The 23,977-nt window shown below is 40.1% G+C and overlaps 1 protein-coding gene across 2 annotated transcripts in view; it reads left to right on the top strand.

Moving 5' to 3' along the window:
* Positions 1 to 680: 680 nt before the first annotated feature.
* SLC5A8 (solute carrier family 5 member 8) overlaps positions 681 to 23,977 on the top strand; it is a 71,292-nt gene continuing 47,995 nt past the window's right edge. Inside the window, exons 1-4 of one of the 2 annotated variants that reach the window (XM_070789611.1) lie at positions 681 to 2,040; positions 9,493 to 9,558; positions 11,768 to 11,819; positions 23,266 to 23,333. In XM_070789611.1, the coding sequence (XP_070645712.1) occupies positions 1,690 to 2,040; positions 9,493 to 9,558; positions 11,768 to 11,819; positions 23,266 to 23,333 (537 nt within the window). In that variant the 5' untranslated portion in view covers positions 681 to 1,689. The remainder of the gene's footprint in view (positions 2,041 to 9,492; positions 9,559 to 11,767; positions 11,820 to 23,265; positions 23,334 to 23,977) is intronic. The other variant, XM_019961166.2, reaches the window with a different exon arrangement.

Genomic DNA, 23,977 nt, shown 5'->3' with positions numbered 1-23,977 from the left:
ACTGTAGCCCTCCAGGCTCCTCTGCCCGTGGGATTTCTAAGGCAAGAATACTGGAGTGGGTTGCCACTTTCTTCTCCAGGGGATCTTCCTGACCCAGGGATTGAACCCGAGTCTACTGCATTGGCAGGCAGAGTCTTTACCACTGAGCCACCAGGGTAGCCTTATGCAAATAATGCCAGTTTACAAAAAAACAGTCTGACATAGCTTTCTTCACACGCCAGGCTGGTCTAAAGGCATTCTGTGGATTGTCTACCAAGAGTCAACAGGTAAATTATAAGCATTTAAGAAAATAAACCAGGATGGCTTGAAATAGACCTATGCCAGGGCATATGTGGCTAGAGGGCCTATTTTAGAAGAGGAATTTAGGAATCACATTGCTTTATAAGCATGACTCATGTTGTTAGTAATATTTCTTGACAAGCCACTTAAAATACTGAGTGCTAATACTGGAAATGATCTTGTCTTCCACATGCTTTCAAGTGTCTTCATTTAAGTGTATATAATTGTGCCTACATTTAACAAGTGTCTATATTTGAACTCTACAAGGTATAGCATTGTGATTAAGAGAACAAATTCTGTATCAGACCTGAATTAAAAATCTTAATCTCCACCATTTTCTTGGGCAAATGTTTTAGCCAGTTTCCTTATTTGATAAGTGGAGATGATTTCTATGTCAAGGGTAATAGTAAGAGTTGCAGTAGTTAATGTACAAAGTGCCAAGCATGTTACATGTCACATGGTAAGACTCATTAAACTGTAGGTATTATTAATCCACCTTCCAGTGCAGGAGACACAAGAAACATGAGTTCAATTCCTGGTTCAAGAAGATCCCCCGGAGTAGGAATTGGCAACCCACTCCAGTCTTCTTGCCTGGAAAATTCCATGGACAGAAGAGTCTGTCCCACTATAGTCCATGGAGCTGCAAAGAGTCAGACACCACTGAGCAACCGAGCATACACATGCACACACACACATATATGTTATAGCGACTATCATTCCTAGGAGAAACTGCTAGGGATGAAAATTGTTCATTGAATAAAAACACAGGCAACCAATAGCACAGATTTGTTCCTCTCCTTTATAACTGCTTACCTGTCTAAGAACTGGGACCTCAGCTCACTGCACACTGTCACAGAAATCACCCATCAATTTATCAAATAAATCAGTCTAAAAACTCCAGCTGTACCTTCCCGTAAGGACCCGGTCTGTTGAACCGGAAAGCTTAAAGGCGTGACAATTACCCTTCGACCCACACTCCCCGATAGGTCACCTGCTCATTTAAATAGTGCGTCTCCTCGGGTGCCACTTGATAAAATTTTCGCTGAGCGTTCCTTGAAGATTCGCCAGAGGCGGCTGGAAGCTCCAGTTCTCACCTGCCCGGGTGTCCGCGGTGCCAGGCGAGCCACCTTGGTCTGGAGCCCAGTGAGAGCTCAGCGCCGCGTGGGTGGGGTGTCTCCGAAATCTCGTTTCGGAGGGCTCTGCTGGCTGCGGTGGGCGCAGAGGCTGCGCTGGGCGCTGGGGAGCGGAGGGACAGACACCTGCCAGACTCCTCTCATCCCCGCAGGGCGCCACACCCGCCGCGTGCGACTGGGGAATAAGTGAGTGCTCGGCACGCAAGGGAAGCTCCGGCTCGGGCTGTGCGCCGCGGGGCCGCCAGTTTGCTCGTGGGACCCCGGCGACCGCGCGGCCATGGGCGCACCGCGGGACATTGGCACCTTCGTGGTGTGGGACTACGTAGTGTTCGCTGGGATGCTGCTCATCTCGGCCGTCATCGGCATCTACTACGCCTTCGCGGGGGGCGGCCAGCAGACTTCCAAGGACTTCTTGATGGGCGGCCGCAGGATGACCGCCGTGCCCGTGGCGTTGTCCCTCACCGCAAGCTTCATGTCGGCCGTCACAGTCCTGGGCACCCCGTCCGAGGTCTACCGTTTTGGAGCCATATTCAGCATCTTTGCCATCACCTACTTCCTCGTGGTGGTCCTCAGCGCGGAGGTCTTCCTCCCCGTGTTCTACAAACTGGGCATTACCAGCACCTACGAGGTAAAGGGTGAGGGGGTCACGGAGAGAGGTGACGGGGCGGGGAGAGGAGGACTTTTCAGGCTCCTGGAGGAATTTTCCTGGGGGCAGACTCACCACCACATCGAAATCTCTCCCTGTTCATACCCATCACTTCTGCTGCCCTCCCCTTTCCCGGAGAGGTGTTCTGTAAAGGAGAGAAAAAAAATCTTGGGACTTAACTTTCATGAGCTTGAAGGAAAAGAGAGGCTTCTGAAGTAAACCGAGTTATTTCGACTGGTGTTCACTAAGGTGATTTCTGCTTTAACATCTTTGATTCCAAGTCAAGGGAAAAGATTTTTAAACTTATCCTGGGGGAGGGTCCGTTTTTCAAGTCTCAGCTCCTCCTCCTCGAAATGAATCCCCTCATTCCAGGTCCTCGGACTCCATTTACTTTTCCAGGATAGCAGGAAAATGTGTGTACTCTCCCCTGCCTTCCACTCAGGGGCAGGCACCCAAATGGTTAAGATTCTAACTCTCTTGTCCCAGCACCTGCATTTGAGACGGGATTCTCCACTTACTAGCTGGAGAACCTGTACTGACACTTAACCAATTGTGCCTCTTTCTTAATCTCAAAATGGAAATAATTATACCACCTACCTCATCTGGTTGTTGGGAGGATTAGAGGAGATGATGCAAGGACAGCGTTTAGAATAGTGTCTGGCACAGGGTAAGGGCTGCATAAATGTTGACCCTAAATATTGGGGTGATGATGGTAGAGGTGGTTCCATTGGGATCACTAGGAGAATTTGGCCACAAATTTCCTCATCAGCTCTGCCTTCTGCCTCTGTGGAGAGATGATTCAGGAAACCGGCTTTCCAATTGCACAGGTCCACTGATTATAGATTCTTTCAAGTTGTCTGCCAGAAAGGGCTTTGCAAGATAGTGTGAACATTTGATTTAGTTTAAAAAGCTGTTGAATGGGAGTGTCCAGCAAGAATAAAAGTTCAGGGCAGGGGTCGGGCCTAGTTCCCTGTGCTCTGTGGACAAAGCTGCAGAAGTGTTCGATTCCAGAGGATGCTGAGCCTCTCAGCAGCCACCTTGTCCTTGAGCTTATGGAATGTTTGCCCTGACCCAACCACTCAGTGAGGCTGCTTCAACTGGTGCTGGGGAAGGGCCGTAATGGCACAACAGGTGTTGGTGACAAACTGCCTGGGCTCCAGTGACGTCATTCAGGGCGAGGTGCCCCTGGGGTAGCGTTGCCTTCTTTGCACTCTGGTCATTGTATTTGAGAGTGTTTAGTCATCACCCCAGAAGTGAGCAGGATACAATTTGTTTTGCTCAAAAGTGACAAACTGATTGCCCCAAGCCAAACTCAGTCTTGAGTCTTTTTGGTTGTTGCTGATCCTTACAATGCCTTGAAAAAAGTGAAGTGAAGTGAAGGTTGCTCAGTCATGTCCAACTCTTTGCTACCCCATGGACAATACAGCCCATGGAATTCTCCAGGCCAGAATACTGGAGTGGGTAGCCTTTCCCTCCTCCACGGGATCTTCCCAACCTAGGGATTGAACCCAGGTCTCCCACATTGCAGGCTGATTCTTCACCAGCTGAGCCACAAGGGAAAAGTTAATTTAGCATTTAATGATGATGATGAGAAGTCAAGTAAAATTCCAGATTCTGGCTTCTTTTGAAACTTAAAAAGACTAGTGACTCAGGGCTCACATTCCCTGTGGTGACAGGAACTTCAGTTTATAGCCACTGCTCTAATTTGCGATTAATTTCTGTATTGAGGCCTCTTCGCTACATCTGCATGGTTACTTCTTATGATAGAAAAATCTATCTGCATTTAAGTCTTTATCAAACATGCAAAAGAGAAGATAGGAAGGTGTGAAGGGAGTTCTTGTTTGGAGGGGGATGTCAGAGAACATATTTTTTATTGGATATGAGGACTATTTCAAGCTGGTTAATATATGAATGCCTGGTCGATTAACTTATGTATTTTACCTGATGAGATCTGCAGGCATTTTGAGTCTGTGAGCTCTAATCTGTAGTTAAACAACTCCAAAACCCAGAAGGGGTTTGAAGAACCTGGCATGAGGATTTCAGTCACCATAGATGACTGCTCCTCTCGTAATCACTGACCCGTACCTTTCCAGGGCAGCAACATTAACTCAACCAGAAACACGTTTCCCACACATCCGCAGTGGTGGAGGCTAAGTTAGCAAGGCTCCAGCTAAAAATGGCAAAAAGCTAACATTTGCCAAATGCTCAGTACAGGCTGGGTACTGGGCTGCCTGTTTTACATACATTTTCTGTCTCAATACTCAAAATAATCCTTATACTGTGAGAGCCCCATTTTGTAAACTAAGAGAACTGGAGTAAACTAAGTTACACAAGAGAGCCTGAAACAAAGTGGATACATGCTGAGAGGCTCTGCAGTGGTGCACTGCTGGCTGCCTCTGAAGGCTCCTGTGAGTGTTATAACCCCGAGTGGAGCTTAGAAGGGCTAAGGCAAAAGGGACGTGATGTAGGACACAAGGGCTTGTGGGCACACAGGGGGTGTCCTTGACTAGTGGATGCCAGGCCTTTGGGGACAGAGAAGTTAGGTTTTATGCTATGTCTCTGGCAGTTGGTCATGGAAAACTCTTTCATGTGGTGTATTTTCTTTGTTTTATGATGAGAGCTGGAGTCAACTATGCAGAATAAGAGGTCCAGCATTGACCTGGCATTCTTATACAAATATGAAATTTCTCCTTAGTTTCCATTTGTTAGCTATGAGACAATACGATGGGGCTTTCCTGATGGCCTAGATGGAAAAGAATCAGCCTGCAATGCAGGAGATCCGGGTTCCATCCCTGGGTCAGGAAGATGCCCTGGAGAAGCAAATGGCAGCCAACTCCAGTATTCTTGCCTGAAGAATTCCATGGACAGAGTTGCCTGGTGGGCTATAGTCCATGGGATTGCAAAGAGTTGGACACAACTGAGCGACTAACACACACACACACACACACACACACACACACAATAGGCTATTCAGAGGCATTTGTGATGTCTATCACTGCTTTCAAGGTATAGTCCTGAGAGGTGTTTAACAAATTCCAGACCCACAGAAAAAAATATCATGCAGGAACCCAACTGCATTCCCCATTTCTTCAGGATCTTTCTGGATTCAACAAAATCTAAGTGTTTAAACTACATTGCCCTTACTCTCTCTCTCTTTTTTAAAAACAAAATTCAATAGGAATCTTAATGTCCCTAAATTATTCAAAGTACCAAGAATCATGAGAGATCTTGGCTGACAATAGGTGATATCAAACCAAACTTGGGTCCACTTGCCCATACACAGGGTTGTGGTGAAAGAAACTGAAGCTTTTATTATTAGTCTGGGGCAGCTGATTATCAAAAACTCAGACTCCCCAATGCGTTTTAGGGAAGCATTTTTAAAGGCAAGGTGAGGAAGGGGAGTCACTGACTATGCGATAACTTTGGGCACAATTCTCTGATAGGTTTATAGTGAGGTAACCAGGCAGTGTTACAGGGGTAAACATTATCAGTCCTCAGGCTCCAGTGGTTCTGGGGGCATCAGTTAATTTGGTGATGTTTTCTTCCATTTGACGGAGGTTTTAGCATCTGTAAAGCAATTGGGAAAATGCGCATCAGATGCTGTTATCTTGGTACTTCCGGAAGGAACTAAAGATTCTGTGACTGCTATATGGATGATTTACTGTTTAAATTGTTACCAGTTCTTCTGGCCCAACTGCTAGTTTTGTCACTATGTATTCAACATCTTTTCAATCATTAATTGTTGGGCCAGACTTTTGTAACTCAGGGAGGCCTGGGAGTCTACAGCTTTTCTATAAACAAGAGGCAGGGTGAGGACATGGGGGCAAGAATCTGTCCTGGGAAGGCTCCATAGGGTCCTGCTTGGTTACACAGATGCCTACTGTTACTCTATAGCTTTGTCAAGAAATCCTAGAGCTATTTTCTGAGCCTACAGATCAGTGACTTGGTCTTTAAGTATCTCTTTAGCAGTCCAGTAGCTGAGGTGGACAAAGAACGTCTCTGCCATTGCAGTAAACAAAGAACAGTGTGGCCACAAAGCCATCAGCCACCGCAGCTGCCATCGACGGTGCACCCTGGGAGAGTGGAGACAAATAGGATACTGGCCCTGAGTAGCTAAGATGTCTATGAAAGGAAGGATGTCAGTCAGCTCAGACTCTTGCATCTTTCCATACACAGAAAAGGACTAAAATCATTAACTTGAGATATCTGTTTTCTTGTGATTAACAGTAATCTTTTGATGTTCAACTCCATATTCTTCCCTTGCCCCTAGTAAATACTCCTCTATATCCTGGCTCCTCCCTTATCTCTTTGGAACAGTTCCTCAGAGCTATCTGAGAGGCTGCCATCCTGGGCTATGGTCCTCAGTGAGGCCTCAGAATAAAGCATAATTCTCAGCTTCTACGTTGTGCACTTTTTTCACTCGACATGCAGTGTCACTGACATGGTCATGACACTGGAATTCTTGGATCTGTCTTGAGTTAATCTTGTGTGAGGAAAAATATATACATATATTTTGTTAAACCTGCTACATTCTTACCTCCATCACATTTTCCTCCTCAGTTTTTTTTTTTTTAATCTCCACCAATTTGGATATACATACTTAGAAAAGGCAAAGATTTCTCTCTCAATTCATGTACATTTATTTTTAATAGAGTTTTACTAAAACAACTTACAAGAAATAGCAGTGCCCTGTTTCCATGCTTCAAAACACCTCTTGGGTTTTCTAAAAAGTCTTTCAAAATATAGTTAGATAATTTTAACACATGTAATTTACTAAGATTCAAATTCTCAAGGCCTGTGGCTTTGGTTACCAGCTTCTTAATGTCTTAGATTTAAGACATCCATTTGCATCATTTGATGGTCTCCAAAATCCTGCAGAGTAAGAGAGGAAAGAATTATTACTCTGATCCACGTTTTCAAGAGGAGTGAGGCTGGAACAAAGGCTGGAACTCTTGCCCCAGTGTACTCACTGAACAGCATTGTGTGTTTTTTACTTATCAGTTATTTTAGGAGGTCCTACTGTGTGTCAGTGCCACTCACTCACTCACTCTGGATGAATCTTAAATGCATGGGCAGTTTACTTGCTATTTTGGACAACATAATGGTTATGTACACAGAGTTTGACATCAAATGGTCCCAAATTTGCATTGTCTCTAACAATTATTAGGTTACAATCTTGGTTTTCTCTCTGTACCCCAGTGTCCTGGTTTCTAATATTCACTTTGTATAGTAACCACCTCATGGACTTACCTGGGAGGAAAAGACATGCAGCAAATACATTATAAATGTTATCTGTAATTATGAAGCAAAAATATCTAGTGTCTTTTCCTCTAATATTTACCAAATATCAGTTTTTCTTTCCTTCTTTTTTCTTCTGTATGTGAAAAGACTGTTAGCCTTAAAATTCTCTGTATATTGTAGTCACACTATTCAAGTTAAAGAAAGTCGTGGACCCCAGCTTCCTCCCTCGTAGCTCAGTGGGTAAAGAATCTGCCTGCAGTGCAGGAGACCTGGGTTCGATCTCCAGGTTGGGAAGATCACCTGGAGAGGAAATGGCAACCCACTCCAGTAGTCTTGCCTGGAGAATCCCATGGACAGAGGAGCCTGGTGGGCTAAGTCCATGGGGTCACAAGAGTCGGACACGACTTAGTGACTAAACCACGTACCCCAGCTTCCTTCCAGCTGTAAAGTCCTAGGATTCTAACTCTGTGACACATGACTATATATAAATAGGAGATAGGCACACTACTGACCTACCTCAGAGATGTGGCTGGTTTGGTTCCAGACCACCACAATAACGTGAATATTGCAGTAAAGCAAGTTGCATGATTTTTCCTTTCTTGGTGCATATAAAAGTTGTGTTTACACTATGCCTTAGTCTATTAAGTGTACAATAGCTCTTTGTCTAAAAAACAATGTATATACCATAATTAAAAAATACATTATTGCTAAAAAATGCTAACCATCATCTGAGCTTTCAGTGAGTCGTAGGTGTTTTGCAATAGCAACATCAAAGATCACTGTAACAAACATAACAATAATGAAAAAGCTTGAAATATTGGGAGAATTACCAAAGTGTGAAACAGAGACATGAAGTGAGCAAAGGCTGTTGGAAAAATGATGCCAATAGACTTGCTTCTTGGAAGGTTGCCAGAAATTTTTCATTTGTAAAGAATGCAGTGTCTGTGAACAACAATAAAAAGAAGTGCTATAAAACGAGGTATGCCTCTCTATTATAATCTATTGCAGATGTCAAGGTTGGCTTTGAATAGAAAAATGGACTTAGGCTGATTTAAGTTAAAAATTTTTATTGTGAGGATATGGGCATAGCTCACAGGATAGGAAGAAAAGCTGAGCAAACAGACTATGAAAAGGAACAGAAGCCAGGGCAGCCTCTTCAGGCCACACTGTCAGGATCGGTCTGCTTTCTGGTTCAATCATTTTCTGTCTTTATATCTTGCCTCTAGGATTCACCTTTTGAGAAGAGAAACTGACGGGCTGAGTGTAGGTCATGTGACTGCCTTTTAGCCCAGGCAAGGCACCTTGATTGGCAGTTCTGCCACAGTTGCCTAAAGTGGGAAAGGGTTGATTCCTTAAGTGTATCAAGGGAAATTTATTGGGTAGATGCCAAGAGAAAGGGGAAGACCACACTTTGTTCATTCTAAAAATGCAGAAAATAATTGCATTTGTATAACATTCTGCAAAAGGCAAAACTTGTAGGGATGGAGAATGGATCAGTGATTGCCAAGGTTTAGGGATGGAAAGAGGATTTGACAACAAAGGAGCAACATGAAGGACTTTTCTGGGGGTGATGAAACTGTTCTGTGTTAAAACCATTGAACTGGGACTTAACCTAGCAGTCCAGTGGTTAAGACTCCGCACTCCCAATGTAGGGGACACAGGTTGCATCCCTGATCGGGGAACTAAGATCCCACATGCCACACAGTGTGGCCAAAAACAGACAAACAAACAAACAAAAAAATTTTGAACTGTTCTCTAAAACAAGGGTCAGTTTTGCTATTTGTAACTTAAAATACTAAGTTAAATAATTTGTACATCTATGGCTGTACATAGGTAACATATGTACACCTATGGCTGATTCATAGGTGTACATATGATTCATATGACTGTATACAGGTGACATATGTACACCTATGGCTGATTCATGTTGAAATTTGACAGAAAACAACAAAATCCTTTAAAGCAATTATCCTTCAATTAAAAAATAAATAATTTTTAAAATAAAATATTAATTTAAATAACAACACTTAAATAATTTAAATTAAACTATTAATAGTGAAATAGAAATGCAGGATAAAAATTAGTTATGAAGTTTCTTTAAAGTTTTAGCCCCTTTACTTCTCAAGCTGCTGGTTTTTAAAAAGTGTCCAGAAGTTTTACATATTAACCATTTTTCCTTTTTTTTGGAAACAGTATTTAGAACTTCGATTTAACAAATGTGTTCGTCTCTGTGGAACAATCCTCTTCATTGTTCAAACAGTAAGTAGCCGTCAGTTCACTTATTTTATCTTCTTTCCATCTACAGTGTTTTTTAACACCTACAGTGTTTTAACACCTGGGTCAAGCTTCTTTGATAAATACGTGAAAGAAAAGAGGTTGAACGTAGGAGGAAACACAAAAGGAAAAACGCCTGTCACTACATAGCATTAATCCTTAAGATCATTAAACCTTGTCTTAGAAAATGCATTATTTCCTGAGAAAACAGTGAGTTAAGTGAACACTGAATATTATGTTGAACAAGCAACAGTTATGGTTAGGAAAATATGCTTTTTCCTCTTATGTCTCCCTCTGTCCCTACCAAAGTGACAGTAAGGGTATGGCTTAGATGACAAAGATATTTGAAGGAAATGTACTAGCTAATAGTAGGAATTATAATAAAGGGAAAACACGTTGTATATTTTGTAGTATTTTTGCAGCATATTAAGTAATAGATTTAATAGAAAATATTAGCTGACATAGGAAGAAAAAATTTGAAAATAATTTTCCTTGAAAGCATACTTAAAAAAAATGAATCAATGCACTCTTTCAGAAATTGAACTGTAAAACCTAATTGATATACTCACTGAGTATAAAGCAACAACATCATGCACTCAGGAGGAGTTTTTAAAGCCAAGTGCACAATCCAACGGGCTTCCCAGGTTGCTCAGTGGTAAAGAGTCTGCCTGCCAAGCAGGAGACTCGGGTTCAGTCCCTGAGTTGGGAAGATTCCCTGGAGAAGGAAATGGCACCACACTCCAGTATTCTTGCCTAGGAAATCCCATGGACAGAGGAGCCTGGTGGGCTACAGCCCACAGGGTCACAAAAAAAAACCAACAATCCCCCCACAATCCAATACTTAAAAAATATGCAAGTATAGATTTACTGATTGGCACAAATGGAAATCAAAGATTTGCCAAGTCATCAGTGACAGAGATTGCTTCCCACCCATCATCTTGTCACAATCATTGTCACATAACTTAGACCTATCTCCCTCTTGGCAGCTAAGTCTTTCATGAATGATTTTGGTAATGGAGGTCGAGGAGGGAGTTTTTAATCTCATCCCTATTTATAATTCCATTTCTCCAGTCAAAAGCTACCCAAGACAGAGTGCTTTGCTACAGCAAGACAGAGTGCCTTTGTAAATTATTTAACTTAGCTTCATTTTATATCTTTGCTAGCTATGTATCTTAAATTATATTTGCCCTTAACACTTGCAGTATGAAAGAAAAGAGCCCTCTGGGGTCTGGTAGAGATTCTGACCCAGAGCTGAGGCTGGTAGCTTGCATTCCACCATGGAGTTCAATCCCTCTTTGGATCATCATTAGAAGTGCCAACAGAAATGTAAGAGTGGGGACAAATGTTAAGAAGATGGCTGGGTCACATTTTCAAATCTTTAACTTGGACGATATGATGACTGTGGAAAGCTAGTGAATTCCTGCAAAAGGAGGGGAGCTTCAGAATCCACTGTTCGAAGGATTTACTTCTATAGATCTATTCATGCAATTTAATAAAACATTCAAACACTGAATAATATGTTTTTTTCATAGTATGTTTTATAGCATAATCATAGAATTAGCCTCTATGTATTTGAAAGATCAGATGCAATGAAAATGATATTTTGAGAAAAAGAACATATTTATCTTACTGTTGTACCCCAGATTAATAGATATTTGTTAAGTATATGAATGAATAATAATATTAAAAAGGTAGAGTAGAATTTTTGTTGGCCCTCAGGAAATTTTAGGGAAATTTACACTTTTGTTTAATTAGTGGTCATGCCAACTTTTGCAACAAGTTTCCAAATTTTTCACTGCTTTACCACATCTTCAGTGATTGACAAAAGTTTGAAAGCATATGAACAAGCATTGCCCTTTTAAATCTGTACCCTTTCTTTCTTTCAAATTGTTCCAGATCTAGGAAAGTTGGTTTCAAACTTGAATTGATGGATTAGTGACTATCTGCACTAAGCACTGCATGAAAAGTCCACCTTTTTACATAAAATTGGTCATAAAAGGTTTTTGTAACCTATGACCATACCCCAAATAGAAAAGGAGAGTCAACTTCACTTAAATAACATTTTCAAGTTACAAGCAAATTTTGTTAAAGTATATTAAAACTATGGTTTTTAATTTATAAGTAAATTTATAGAAAAATATCAATATTTCATTTGGTAATTCATACTATTTATTTGTTTTCTTTTTTCCTCTAGATTCTGTATACTGGAATTGTTATTTATGCCCCTGCCCTGGCTTTGAATCAAGGTACATTTTGGAGTTAATATGTCACTCACACTTGGAGGTTCACTTTTAACAGACTTTATTCTCTCTTTGGGGAGATGGGGAGGTGGAGGAATGCTTCCAGTAACCTGCATCAGCTTGAAGCGGATCTGGTGGGTTCAGTGTCTACACTAGCAGCTTCTCTGGGTTCCTGAATTATACCTCAGAAAGGTCTGTAAATTAGTAGAAGGTTAGAACACTGGGGGCTTCCCTGGTGACTGAGTGATAAAGAACATGCCTGCCAATGCAGGAGATAAGGGTTCAATCCCTGGGTCGGAAAGATCCCCTGGATAAGGAAATGGCAATGGACTTCAGTATTCTTGCTGGGAGAATCCCATGGACAGAGGAGCCTGGCAGGCTACCATCTATGGGGTTGCAAGCGTCAGACATGACTTAGCAACTAAACGACAACAGGCTTAATTGGGCTATGTTTCTCTGGGATGTGCCAACCAGCCATTCTCCATTCCTTCAGAATGAACGCCCCCTGTAGTCTAAATCATGAATGGACTGCACTTGCTCCCTTTGTGTTTGTAACCTGGAGCCCATCTCCAACAGTTCAGTTCAGTTCAGTTCAGTCGCTCAGTCGTGTCTGACTCTTTGTAACCCCATGGACTGCAGCACACCAGGCCTCCCTGTTCATCACCAACTTCTGGAGTTTACTCAAACTCATGTCCATTGAATCAGTCTTCTGCTGCCATCCAACCATCTTGTCCTCTGCTGACCCCTTCTCCTCCCACCTTCAATCTTTCCTAGCATCAGGGTCTTTTCAGATGAATCAGTTCTTCACATCAGGTGGCCAAACTATTGGAGTTTCAGCTTTTGCATCAGTCCTTCCAATGAATATTCAGGACTGATTTCCTTTAGGATGGACTGGTTGGATCTCCTTGCAGTCCAAGGGCCTCTCAAGAGTCTTCTCCAACACCACAGTTCAAAAGCACCAATTCTTTGGCGCTCAGCTTTCTTTATAGTCCGACTCTCACATCCATATATGACTATTGGAAAAACCAGCTTTGACTAGACAGACCTTTGCTGGCAATGTCTCTGCTTTTAATTTTGGAAAAGACGCTTACTCCTTGGAAGAAGTTAACTCCAATAGGCTTCTGTGTTATTCAGCTCAGGCTTGGTCCCATTGAAAAATTGGGCAGGAGGAGAAATTTTTTTCTCCACACTTTGAATGTGATCCAAAATACAAGAAAAAAAGTCTGTGTGATTTGAAATATTAGATTGCTCCTGGTGACCAAAGGACAGATGGCTATAGTAGCCTTATAAATAAATATGTGACAATTTTATGGATCAACAAGTTACTCTCTAGATTTGGGAAGATAATAGTTGTGAAACTGGGATTGTTTATTGAGGCAAAGAAGTGAATTAGTCATACCCTCAAAAGGCTTCAGGGAAACTACATACTTTTAAATTCTTATCAGTTAGAAGCAAATTTATCTCTGAGACTTCCTTCTAAAATGGACAAGTGGAGTCTGTGATGGGAAGAATGTGATGCAGTTCCTCAAATTAATATAAAATGGAAAACCTCAAAGAAAACAAGAAAAGGGAAAACTCCTTCTAACTGCAGATTCTAATTTCTTAATTTCATGATACATAGGTAATAGTTGCCATCTATATTTATAAAGCACAGCAGTATCATTACAAAGAAGAAATCCATTATATAATGTGATGTTGAATTCTGAATGTCAGGCATGTTTCTTGTAAATATTACCAACATCATGAATGAATCACTTCATATGTAAAGGGCTGAGCTATAAACTTCATAAGTTACCTATTGGAGTTAAGTATAACTGAAATGTTGGCTTTAGAGTTTTAAAGTGCAGTTCTGGGAATAAGAAAGCACTACCTTCAGTGCTTCAAGGACTGTTCTTATCAGTTTATTGAGCCACTCCCTGGGAGTAAATTAGGATTCGAGGCATTGCATTTTGACCACTTTAATATCAGCCATGTATTTGACCATTGGCTTCCCAAGTGGCTCAGTGGGTAAAGAATCGCCTGCAATGCCGAAGACACAGGAAATGCCAGTTCAATCCCTGGATCAGGAAGATCTCCTGGAGGAGGGCATGGCAACCCATTCCAGTATTCTTGCCTGGAGAATCCCTTGGATAGAGGTGGCTACAGTCTGTAGGGTCACAGAGTAGGACCTGACTAAAGCAACTGAGCATACATGGATTTTTCTGTAACAAAGCAGCAAACACAAAGTACTTGGTGTGCAACAGATGCTCCATAGAAACATTTTTAGCTGAATTGGAACTTAACGTTCTCTATGTGCAATCTTTTTAATCTTTTTTTTTTTTAATTACAGAAAACTTCAATCATATGCTAGAATAGTGTACTGAACGCTAACATACCATTGACTCTACACTAATAATTATCGACTCTTGATTTATTTCACTCTGTATTTCCATCACTAGTATATTTTGCTGCAAATCTGAGATGTTTTATCACTTCCTCTGAATTCCATACGTCTTTTACATACTTTTTTTCATTGAGGTATAATTGACATATAACATTATATTAGTTGCAGGTTTACCATAATGATTCAGTATTTGTATATTGCAATGATCACCACAATAGGTCTAGTTAACATACATCATCATGGTGGTGGTGGTTTTGTTGCTAAGTCGTGTCCAACACTTTTGCAACCCCTTGGACTGTAGCCTGCCAGGCAACCCTCTCCAGTATTCTTGCCTGGGAAATCCCATGGGCAGAGGGTTGCCATTTCTTTCTCTAGGGAGTCTTCCTGACCCAGAGATCAAGCCCAGGTGTCCTGCATTGGCAGGCAGATTCTTTACTGCTGAGCCACCAGGGAAGCCCTGTTAAATGCAATACATGAATTGAATATAATTTGCAAATATCCACAATTCCTAAATTTGGAGGGGGTAGATTTTAAGGGATGTTATAGGATTGTAATTGCTTCCCTGGTGGCTCAGATGGTAAAGAATCCATCTGCAAAGCAGGAGACCTGGGTTTGATCTCTGGTTTCCATCCTAGAGTGGGAAATGGCAACCCACGCCAATATTCTTGCTTGGAGAATTCCATGGACTGAGGAACCTGGCAGGCTACAGCCCATGGGTCGCAAACAGTCAGACACCCCTGAGTGACTAACACTTTCACTTTTTTCAGCTATAACGTGTACTCTTCAGAATAAAGACTGAGTTTGGTATAGAGGCACCTGTAAAAGATCCAAGGTAACGAAACAAAGGACACTGAACAGATTAATGGTTCTATCTTTCATAATTATGAGATTAGTGCTTCCTTTTCAGATACTAAGCTCACCAAGTTACCTTTTGATCAGAATTTGGCTTCCCACATTGACATGTTAATCAGTAGGAAATTATGTGATCATGAACTAACAATTACAACAAGTCTGCTTATGACCCCTATTTCTCATTGTATATTAGTAAACTTTGATGCTGTTTTACAGCAATGCTTATAATTTACCAGTCAGCATGATTTTCCCCCCTATAACCCATTCATCTTTGCATTTCTAAATCTACAAAGTGAAAAGCCAAATTCTGGAAATGTAAAGATAGCATTAAGGTACAGATACACCTGGCCAAGCAGCATCTCTCTCTCTCTTTTTAAAATATTCAAATACCATTAATGCATAGGATTGAGATTCAAGAAGGATTTTTTAAAATTTATGGCAGTTGTTCTTCAGTAGCTAAATCATGTTCAATTCTTTGCAACCCTGTGGACTGCAATACACCAGGCTTCCCTGCCTTTCACTTTTTCCTGGAGTTTGCTAAAACTCTTGGCCATTGAGTCAGTGATGCTACTTAACCATCATGTCCTCTACTACCCCCTTCTCCTCCTGCCCACAGTCTTTCCCAGCATCAGGGTCTTTGCCAATCAGTTCTTCATATCAGGTGGCCAAGGTATTGGAGCTTCAGCTTCAGCATCAGTCCTTCCAATAAATATTCAGGGCTGATTTCCTTTAGAGCTTGCATCACATATTCAATTATCTTTCCATTAACTTTATAAGAACCAAGTAAGTTATTTGGCTCTTCAAACTTGTTTTTAAGAAAAAGCTTTTGACTAAATAGCTTTTACAGAATCAAGTTTTTCTCTAGGCCTGTGAAGAAAATTGTCTAATATAAAATGACATTTCTAGCCTATAGTTTGAAGGACTGTGCTTACAAAAGAAACAAGATCATATCCAGTGACATATTAGATAATTTATATTCAGATATCCTGGATTTAACAGGAGCATTGAAAAAGTGATAGCAGGTAGAAACATAGCTATCAGCAAATAAAGAAATTTTTATTTAACAGTGAACACTGCTTCTCTGATAAAAGCATGAAGTAGAATAAAATTATGTAAAATATCATTACCTTTCAGATTTTCAGCTTATTTTTATAAATGTCTAGAAAATGCATATAGTGTTAGAGATGATTTGAGAACAGGAAGAATTAGAAGAGAATTTTGAAAAGCTACTCTGGAGGTTATTTGATTGATTTATTGTTATCATATTTATTCCTAAAGGCCCAGTCATGATAATAGGAACTAGATTCCTACATATACAAAACTAAAATGATCAAGAAAAAACCTACAATTCCACTTAGTTAAATATTGATGACAATAGCATGAGATTTAAATATATGTAGAAGAAAATACACATCATTATGTTAACAGTGACCACATCTGAGCAGTCAATTTTCTGATGCCTTTTTCCTCACAATGAATGTAAAATTACTCTTTGGGATATATACTGCTCATAGTTATGAAATTTTTTTCTTATGATGAGAGCTTGTAAGATTTACTTTCTTAGCAGCATTTAAAATATGCAAGACAGTATCATTAACCATGCTGTACCTTACATTCTCTTGGTTTATATATTCTGTAGCTGACAGTTTGTACCAAGGTGTGTTTTTAAAATACAATTGTAACTTCCATCATTTCTAAAACGTTAACACTAATTGCTTACTATCATCAATAATACTCAGTGGTAAAGAATCCACCTGCTAATGCAGGAGATGCAGATTCAATCCCTGGGTCGGGAAGATCCCCTGGAGAAAGAAATGGCAACCCATTCCAGTATTATTGCCTGGGAAATGCCATGGACAGAGAAGCCTCATGGGCTGCAGTCCACGGGGGTGCAAATGAGTTGGACATGACTTAGTGACTGCTGCTGCTGCTAAGTCGCTTCAGTCGTGTCCGACTCTGTGCGACCCCATAGACGGCAGCCCACCAGGCTCCCCCATCCCTGGGATTGTCCAGGCAAGAACACTGGAGTGGGTTGCCATTTCCTTCTCCAATGCATGAAAGTGACTAAAAACAACAATTGCCAGTGTGAGGTCAGTGTTCAGAGATCCCTGATGTTTTCTCAGTGTTTATTAGAATCAGGATTCAGATAAGTTTATATATCTGTAATTAGTTCAGTTGTTTCTTAGGTTTTTCTTTCTTGCTTTTTAAAATTGAAAGCCATATTTTATTGTGATATAGTGTATATACAATAAAGTGCGCAGAACCTAAGTGCACAGTTGGTTGACTTTTGACAATTTTGTGTACTTGTGACAACCATTTAACTCAAGATATAGAATATTTTTATCTTCATTTCCCAGAAATTTTTTTGTGTTTCTTTCTAATGAATCCCCCCATCTATTCCAAGCAGTGAGCTTCTATCACCATAAATTACCTTTCCCTGTTCTTAGATTTTGTATAAGTGGAATCATATAGTGCCTTTTTTGTATCTGATTTCTTTTGTTCAATAAAATGTTTTTGAGGTATTCTTTCATGTTGGTACATGTATCAGTAATTCATTCCTTTTTATTGCTAGTATTTTATCATATGCATCTACCAAAATCTGTTTATCCATTCTCTTGTTGATGGATGTTGGGTTGTTCCAGTTTTAGGCTATTTTGAATGAAAGCTGCTAAGAACATTCTTGTACAGGTTTTGTTTTGTCTTGCTTTGCTTTTTGACATGTTTTCATTTTTAGTGGGTGAATACCTGGAAGCAGTATAAAGTTCAATATACACCTGTTCTGACCCATGTGTTCAGACCCACAGGGCAGTCACATGTACAGAATTTAAGAGAAACTACCAAATAGCTTTTCTAAGTTGTTGTATCATTCTACATGCCCACCCCACAACCTATAAGAGTTTCAGTGATCCATGTCCTTGCCAGCATTTTGTATTTGTCTTTTTAATTATAGCCATTCAAGTTGTACCATCTATTATCTTATTGTGGTTTTATTTTGTATTTTCTTGATGACTGTTGATGTTGAGCTTACTGGCTCATAGAATAACAAAATTAATGGAAAAAAGACAAATAACCTAACAAAAAGTGGGCAAAAGACTTGACCTGTCATCTACATGGTCTATCTATCCATTACGTGGCCTGTTTACCCATGTACCCAGGCCTTTTAAAATTTCTCTCAGTAATGTCTTTTCATCATTTGCAAGTATGGAAAAATACGATTGCCTTCTATATGTTGATCTTCTATCCTGAGAACTTGCTAAACATACTTACTAATTCAAGTAGGCTTTTGGAAAATCCTTTGTGGTTTTCATGTTGTTTCTGAATAGAAACAAAGAATATAATCAATCTGATTTCAGTATTGACCATCTGGTGATGTCCATGTGTAGAGTTGGAAGAGGGTGTTTGCTATGACTAGTGCATTCCCTTGGCAAAACTCTGTTAGCCTTTGACCTGTTTTGTTTTGTACTCCAAGGCCAAATTTGCCTGTTACTTCAGGTATCTCTTGGCTTCCTACTTTGGCATTCCAGTCCCATATAATGAAAAGGACATCTTTTTTTGGGTGTTAATTCTAGAAGGTCCTGTAGGTTTTCATAGAACTATTCAACTTCAGTTTCCTCAGCATTACCTGTCAGGGCACAGACTTGGATTACTGTGATACTGAATATTTTGCCTTGGAAACAACAGATCATTCTGTCATTTTTGAGATTACATCCAAGTACTGCATTTTGGACTCTTTTGCTGACTATGATGGCTACTCCATTTCTTCTAAGGGATTCTTGCCCACAGTAGAGAAACAATGGAAATAGTGAGAGACTTTTTGGGCTCCAAAATCACTGCAGATGGTGACTGCAGCCATGAAATTAAAACATGCTTGCTCCTTGGATGAAAAACTATGTCCCAACCCAGGGCTTGAACCCGGGTCTCCGGTGTTGTAGACAGATGCTTTACCGTCTGAGCCACCAGGGAAGTACATGACCAACGTAGACAGCATATTAAAAAGCAGAGACATTACTTTGCCAACAAAGGTCTGTCTAGTCAAAGATATGGTTTTCCAGTAGTCATGTATGGATGTGAGAGTTGGACTATAAAGAAAGCTGAGCACCAAAGAATTGATGCTTTTGAACTGTGGTGTTGGAGAAGACTCTTGAAAGTCCCTTGCACTGCAAGGAGATCCAACCAGTCCATCCTAAAGGAAATCAGTCTTGAATGTTCTTTGGAAGGACTGATGCAGAAGATGAAACTCCAATAGTTTGGCCACCTGATGCGAAGAACTGACTCATAGGAAAAGACCCTGATGCTGGGAAGACTGAAGGTAGGAGCAGAAGGGGATAACAGAGGATGAGATGGTTGGCTGGCATCACTGACGTGATGGGCATGAGTTTGAGTAGGTTCTGGGAGTTGATGATGGACAGGGAAGCCTGGTGTGCTGCAGTCCATGGGGTTGCAAAGAGTAGAAATGAGAGACTGAATCCTGACTGATGAACAGAAACAGTTTTACTACTTCTTTTCCTGTCTGTATGCCTTTTACTTCTCTATCTTCATGCACTGTTAATGTAGAAAATTATATTGATTTTTCAAATGTTAAACCAGTTTTCCTTCTTGAGATAAAATTTACTTGGTCATAATGTATTAAGCTTTTAATATATTGATGAATTTGATTTGCCAGTATTTTGTAAAGGAATTTTGCAGGTTATGAGGAGTATTGGCATGAAATTTACTTTTCCTTAAATGTTTTCGTCAGGGTTTTTGTATTGATTATACTGACTTTGTATGGTTTGGAAAGTGTTTCTTCCTCTATTTTCTGAAAGAGGTATAAGACTGTGTATTTATTTATTAAATGCTTGAAAAAATTCACAATGAGGACATCTGAGCCTGATACTTATTTTTGTAGAAAAGTTTTAGTTTATTGATGCAGCTTCTGTAATAAATATAGTCATTTGGATTTTCTAGTTTTTGTCAGTTTTAGTCAACTGTCTTTTTTAGGACTTAAATTCATTTTATCTAATTTGCCAAGTCATTGGCATAAAGTTGTTTAAAATATCCTCTTGATATCCTTTTAATGTTTATAGAATTTATAGTGATGTCCCTTCTAATTGTTCCTAATATTGATATCTTTTCTGTCCTTTTTTACCTTGATGTATCTTGCTAGTCTTTTATTGATGTTTTAAATTTTTTCTAAGAACTAGTTTCTGGCTTTGTTGATTTTATGTATTTGCTTTCTATTTCATTAATTATGTTTACTGTTTCTTCTACTTAACTTTGGGCTTAAATTTTTTAGCTTTTTAAGGTAGAAACTTAGACCACTGATTTTAAATCTTTCTTATTTTCTAAAATAATATTTAAAGCTATAAATTCTATTGTAAGTGTTGCTTCATTTGCATCCCACAGGTTTTGATACCATGTTTTTTTTAATCATTCAGTTCAAGATATTTTCCAATTTCTCTTGTGATTTCTTTTACCCATGGGTTATCTAGAAGTGTGTCACATAATTTTCAAATATTTGGTGATTTTCAAACATACCTTTTTGTTATTGGTTTCTAAATTAATGCTGCTTTGGTCAGAGAACTACTATGATTTTAATTCTTTGAAATGTATTAAGATTTGTCTTACAGCCCAGGATATGGTCTCTGTTCCTGAACATTCCATATATTTTTGTACATTCCATATTTTTGTACAGAATGTTCATTGTGTTGGGGACAATGTTCTATAAATGTCAAAATTTCAGCTTGTTAATTTTCCAGGCTCTTGGTTTTGATTGCATTACCATGGGGTCATTTTATGTTCCCTCAGTTCAGTTCAGTCGCTCAGTCATGTCCGACTCTTTGTGACCCCATGAATCGCAGCATGCCAGGCCTCCCTGTCCATCACCAACTCCTGGAGTTCACTCAGACTCACGTCCATCGAGTCAGTGATGCCATCCAGCCATCTCATCCTCTGTTGTCCCCTTCTCCCCCTGCCCCCAATCCCTCCCAGCATCAGAGTCTTTTCCAATGAGTCAACTCTTCACATGGGGTGGCCAAAGTACTGGAGTTTCAGCTTCAGCATCATTCCCTCCAAAGAAATCTCGGGGCTGATCTCCTTCAGAGTGGACTGGTTGGATCTCCTTGCAGTCCAAGGGACTCTCAAGAGTCTTCTCCAACACCACAGTTCAAAAGCATCAATTCTTCGGCGCTCAGCCTTCTTCACAGTCCAACTCTCACATCCATACATGACCACAGGAAAAACCATAGCCTTGACTAGACGAACCTTTGTTGGCAAAGTAATGTCTCTGCTTTTGAATATGTTATCTAGGTTGGTCATAACTTTCCTTCCAAGGAGTAAGCGTCTTTTAATTTCATGGCTGCAGTCACCATCTGTAGTGATTTTGGAGCCCCCAAAATAAAGTCTGACACTGTTTCCACTGTTTCCCCATCTGTTTCCCATGAAGTGATGGGACCGGATGTCATGATCTTCATTTTCTGAATGTTGAGCTTTAAGCCAACTTTTTCACTCTCCTCTTTCACTTTCATCAAGAGGCTTTTTAGTTCCTCTTCAATGTTCCCTAGTCCTCTGTATTTCTTGTGAAGTATATCTAGAAGCATTCTCAGACTTCAACTTTTTGGAGACTTTCATAACGCAGTTTTCAACTCTTTTAAGTAAATACCAAAGGACACAATTGTTGAATTATATTACAAGAATATGTTTAGTTTTGTAGGAAACCACCAAACTGCCTTCTAAAATGGCTCTTGCCATTTTGCATTCTTACCTGCAGTGCATGAAAGACTTATGTTGCTCCATGTCCTTGCCAGCATGTGATGTCAATGTTCCAAATTTTGACTATCTAACAAGTGTATAGTAGTATCTCGTTGTTTTCATTTGCATTTCCCTGATGACATATGATGTGGAGCATCTTTTCATATGCTTATTTGTCATCTATATATGTTTTGTGAGGTATATGTTAAGGTCTTGGTATGGTTTAGAATCAGTTTTTTTTTTTTTTTTATTACTGTGAGTTTTAAGCATTTTGTATGCGATTCATGGGGTCACAAAGAGTCGGACATGACTGAGCGACTGATCTGATCTGATCTGATGATATGAAGAACAATCCCTTATCAGATATCTTTTGTAAAATTTTCTCTCAAATCTGTGGGCATAGAGTTGTTATCCTTCCCTTAAAAAATATAATTTGACCCACTGCTTCTTTTTTTAAAAATTGAGTGAATTAATTAATGACACATTAATAGTTGCAGCTTATTACTGCAAAAAGTTGAAATGAAGTCTGAGAATGCTTCTAGATCTAGTTCACAAGAAGTACATAGAACTGGGGAACATTAAATGACCCATGGTGATGGAATCAGTAATGACAGTTCAGTAGTTGCAGCGTGTGGGCTCTGTAGTTACAGCTCCCGGGCTCTAGAGCACAGGCTCAGTAGCTGTGACACATGGGCTTAGTTGCCCCAAGGCATGTGGGATCTTTCTGGATCAGGGATCAAACCCACGTCTCCTGCATTGGCGGACAGATTCTTATCCACTGAGCCACCAGGGAAATTTTGCCCCTCTACTTCTTAAATAAATGGTAACAAATGATATAAGCTTTTCTCTTTCTTGGGCTTCCCTGGTGGCTCAGAGGTTAAAGCATCTGCCTCCAATGCGGGAGACCTGGGTTCGATCCCTGGGTTGGGAAGATCCCCTGGAGAAGGAAATGGCAACCCACTCCAGGACTCTTGCCTAGGGAATCCCATGGACGGAGGAGCCTGGTAGGCTGCAGTCCACGGGGTCGCAAAGAGTCGGACATGACTGAGCGACTTCACTTTCACTTTTCTCTTTCTTGGTCCCATTTTAGTAACATGGACAGCTTGTCTTTCAAGGAGTGGTAGAAAAATGTGTTTATTTGAACCATGACAACAAATATCCTATGACCCCATTCAGTCTGGGTAACCACCTCCCAATATCAAGCAGTTTCTCAGCTTAATTATAATATAAATGCTTTTTCATGTATTTGATTTAGCCAATGTTGGATCCTGTATAGTGTCTGAGGGTAGACGCCAGGTCTATTTAACTCATCAAATAAATTTTTGAACTCTATTTGTTTTGGTACATTTTTTGAGATTTGGGCCTAGTTTAGGGTAAGAGGGTATAGAGGTCGGTGCCCAATAAATGATATAGCCTCCTGATGATGATTTTTTGAGAAGTACTGGTATATGTTTCACAGTTATACATGCATTTTCTTTTCTTCTACAGTCACAGGATTTGATCTGTGGGGTGTAGTAGTGGCTACTGGTGTGGTCTGCACATTTTACTGCACTATGGTATGTCAAGAACCTTATTTCTCCTTTTACCCTATACATTGCTTTGCAAAATTAAAAGTGTCAATCAATGCATGCTGCAGTCTGGGTTGTTTATATTTCCTTCCCACAGTAACTTATTTTTTATAAGGAATATTCAGTCCAGGGTAAAATTTGATCCTTTGTAAAACATTGATCATAACTGATATTTTTTCATTTGAACCATGCAGTGGTCCCCAATCTTGTTTCATAATTTGCTCATATTGTCATCATGTTATTGTAGCTATGCTCACAGTATTCCTTAGCTTAGTAACCTGAGATAATTTCCCATTGCCTTTAGGCAGGAGTGAGAGTAAAAATATGTAAGAACCAGTATGGCATAGGCACTGATATTATCATTGATGCTGATCCTTAGCAGTGGTGCAAGTCTTGTGCAACCTGTGATACTCTAAGTCTTAATACTTTAGTTGCTTGATGATGTAGAAGACAAGGTCTACAAAGAGGGACTCGGTCAGGTTCTGGAGGGGTACACTTGGGCAGTGACTAGTACAGAACAATTTTATTTTTTCAGTAACTGGTATGTCCTTCTTTGTGCTAATCCACTTGCCAGTACAGAAGATGTAGGAGAGGCGGGTTTGATCCCTGGGTTGGGATGATCCGCTGGAGTA

The sequence above is a fragment of the Bos indicus genome, chromosome 5 (genome assembly GCF_029378745.1).
Source record: "Bos indicus isolate NIAB-ARS_2022 breed Sahiwal x Tharparkar chromosome 5, NIAB-ARS_B.indTharparkar_mat_pri_1.0, whole genome shotgun sequence".
Taxonomy (NCBI): Eukaryota; Metazoa; Chordata; class Mammalia; order Artiodactyla; family Bovidae; genus Bos; species Bos indicus.
The sequence above is the reverse complement of the archived record's forward strand: the minus strand, read 5'-3'. Positions and strand labels throughout refer to the sequence as shown.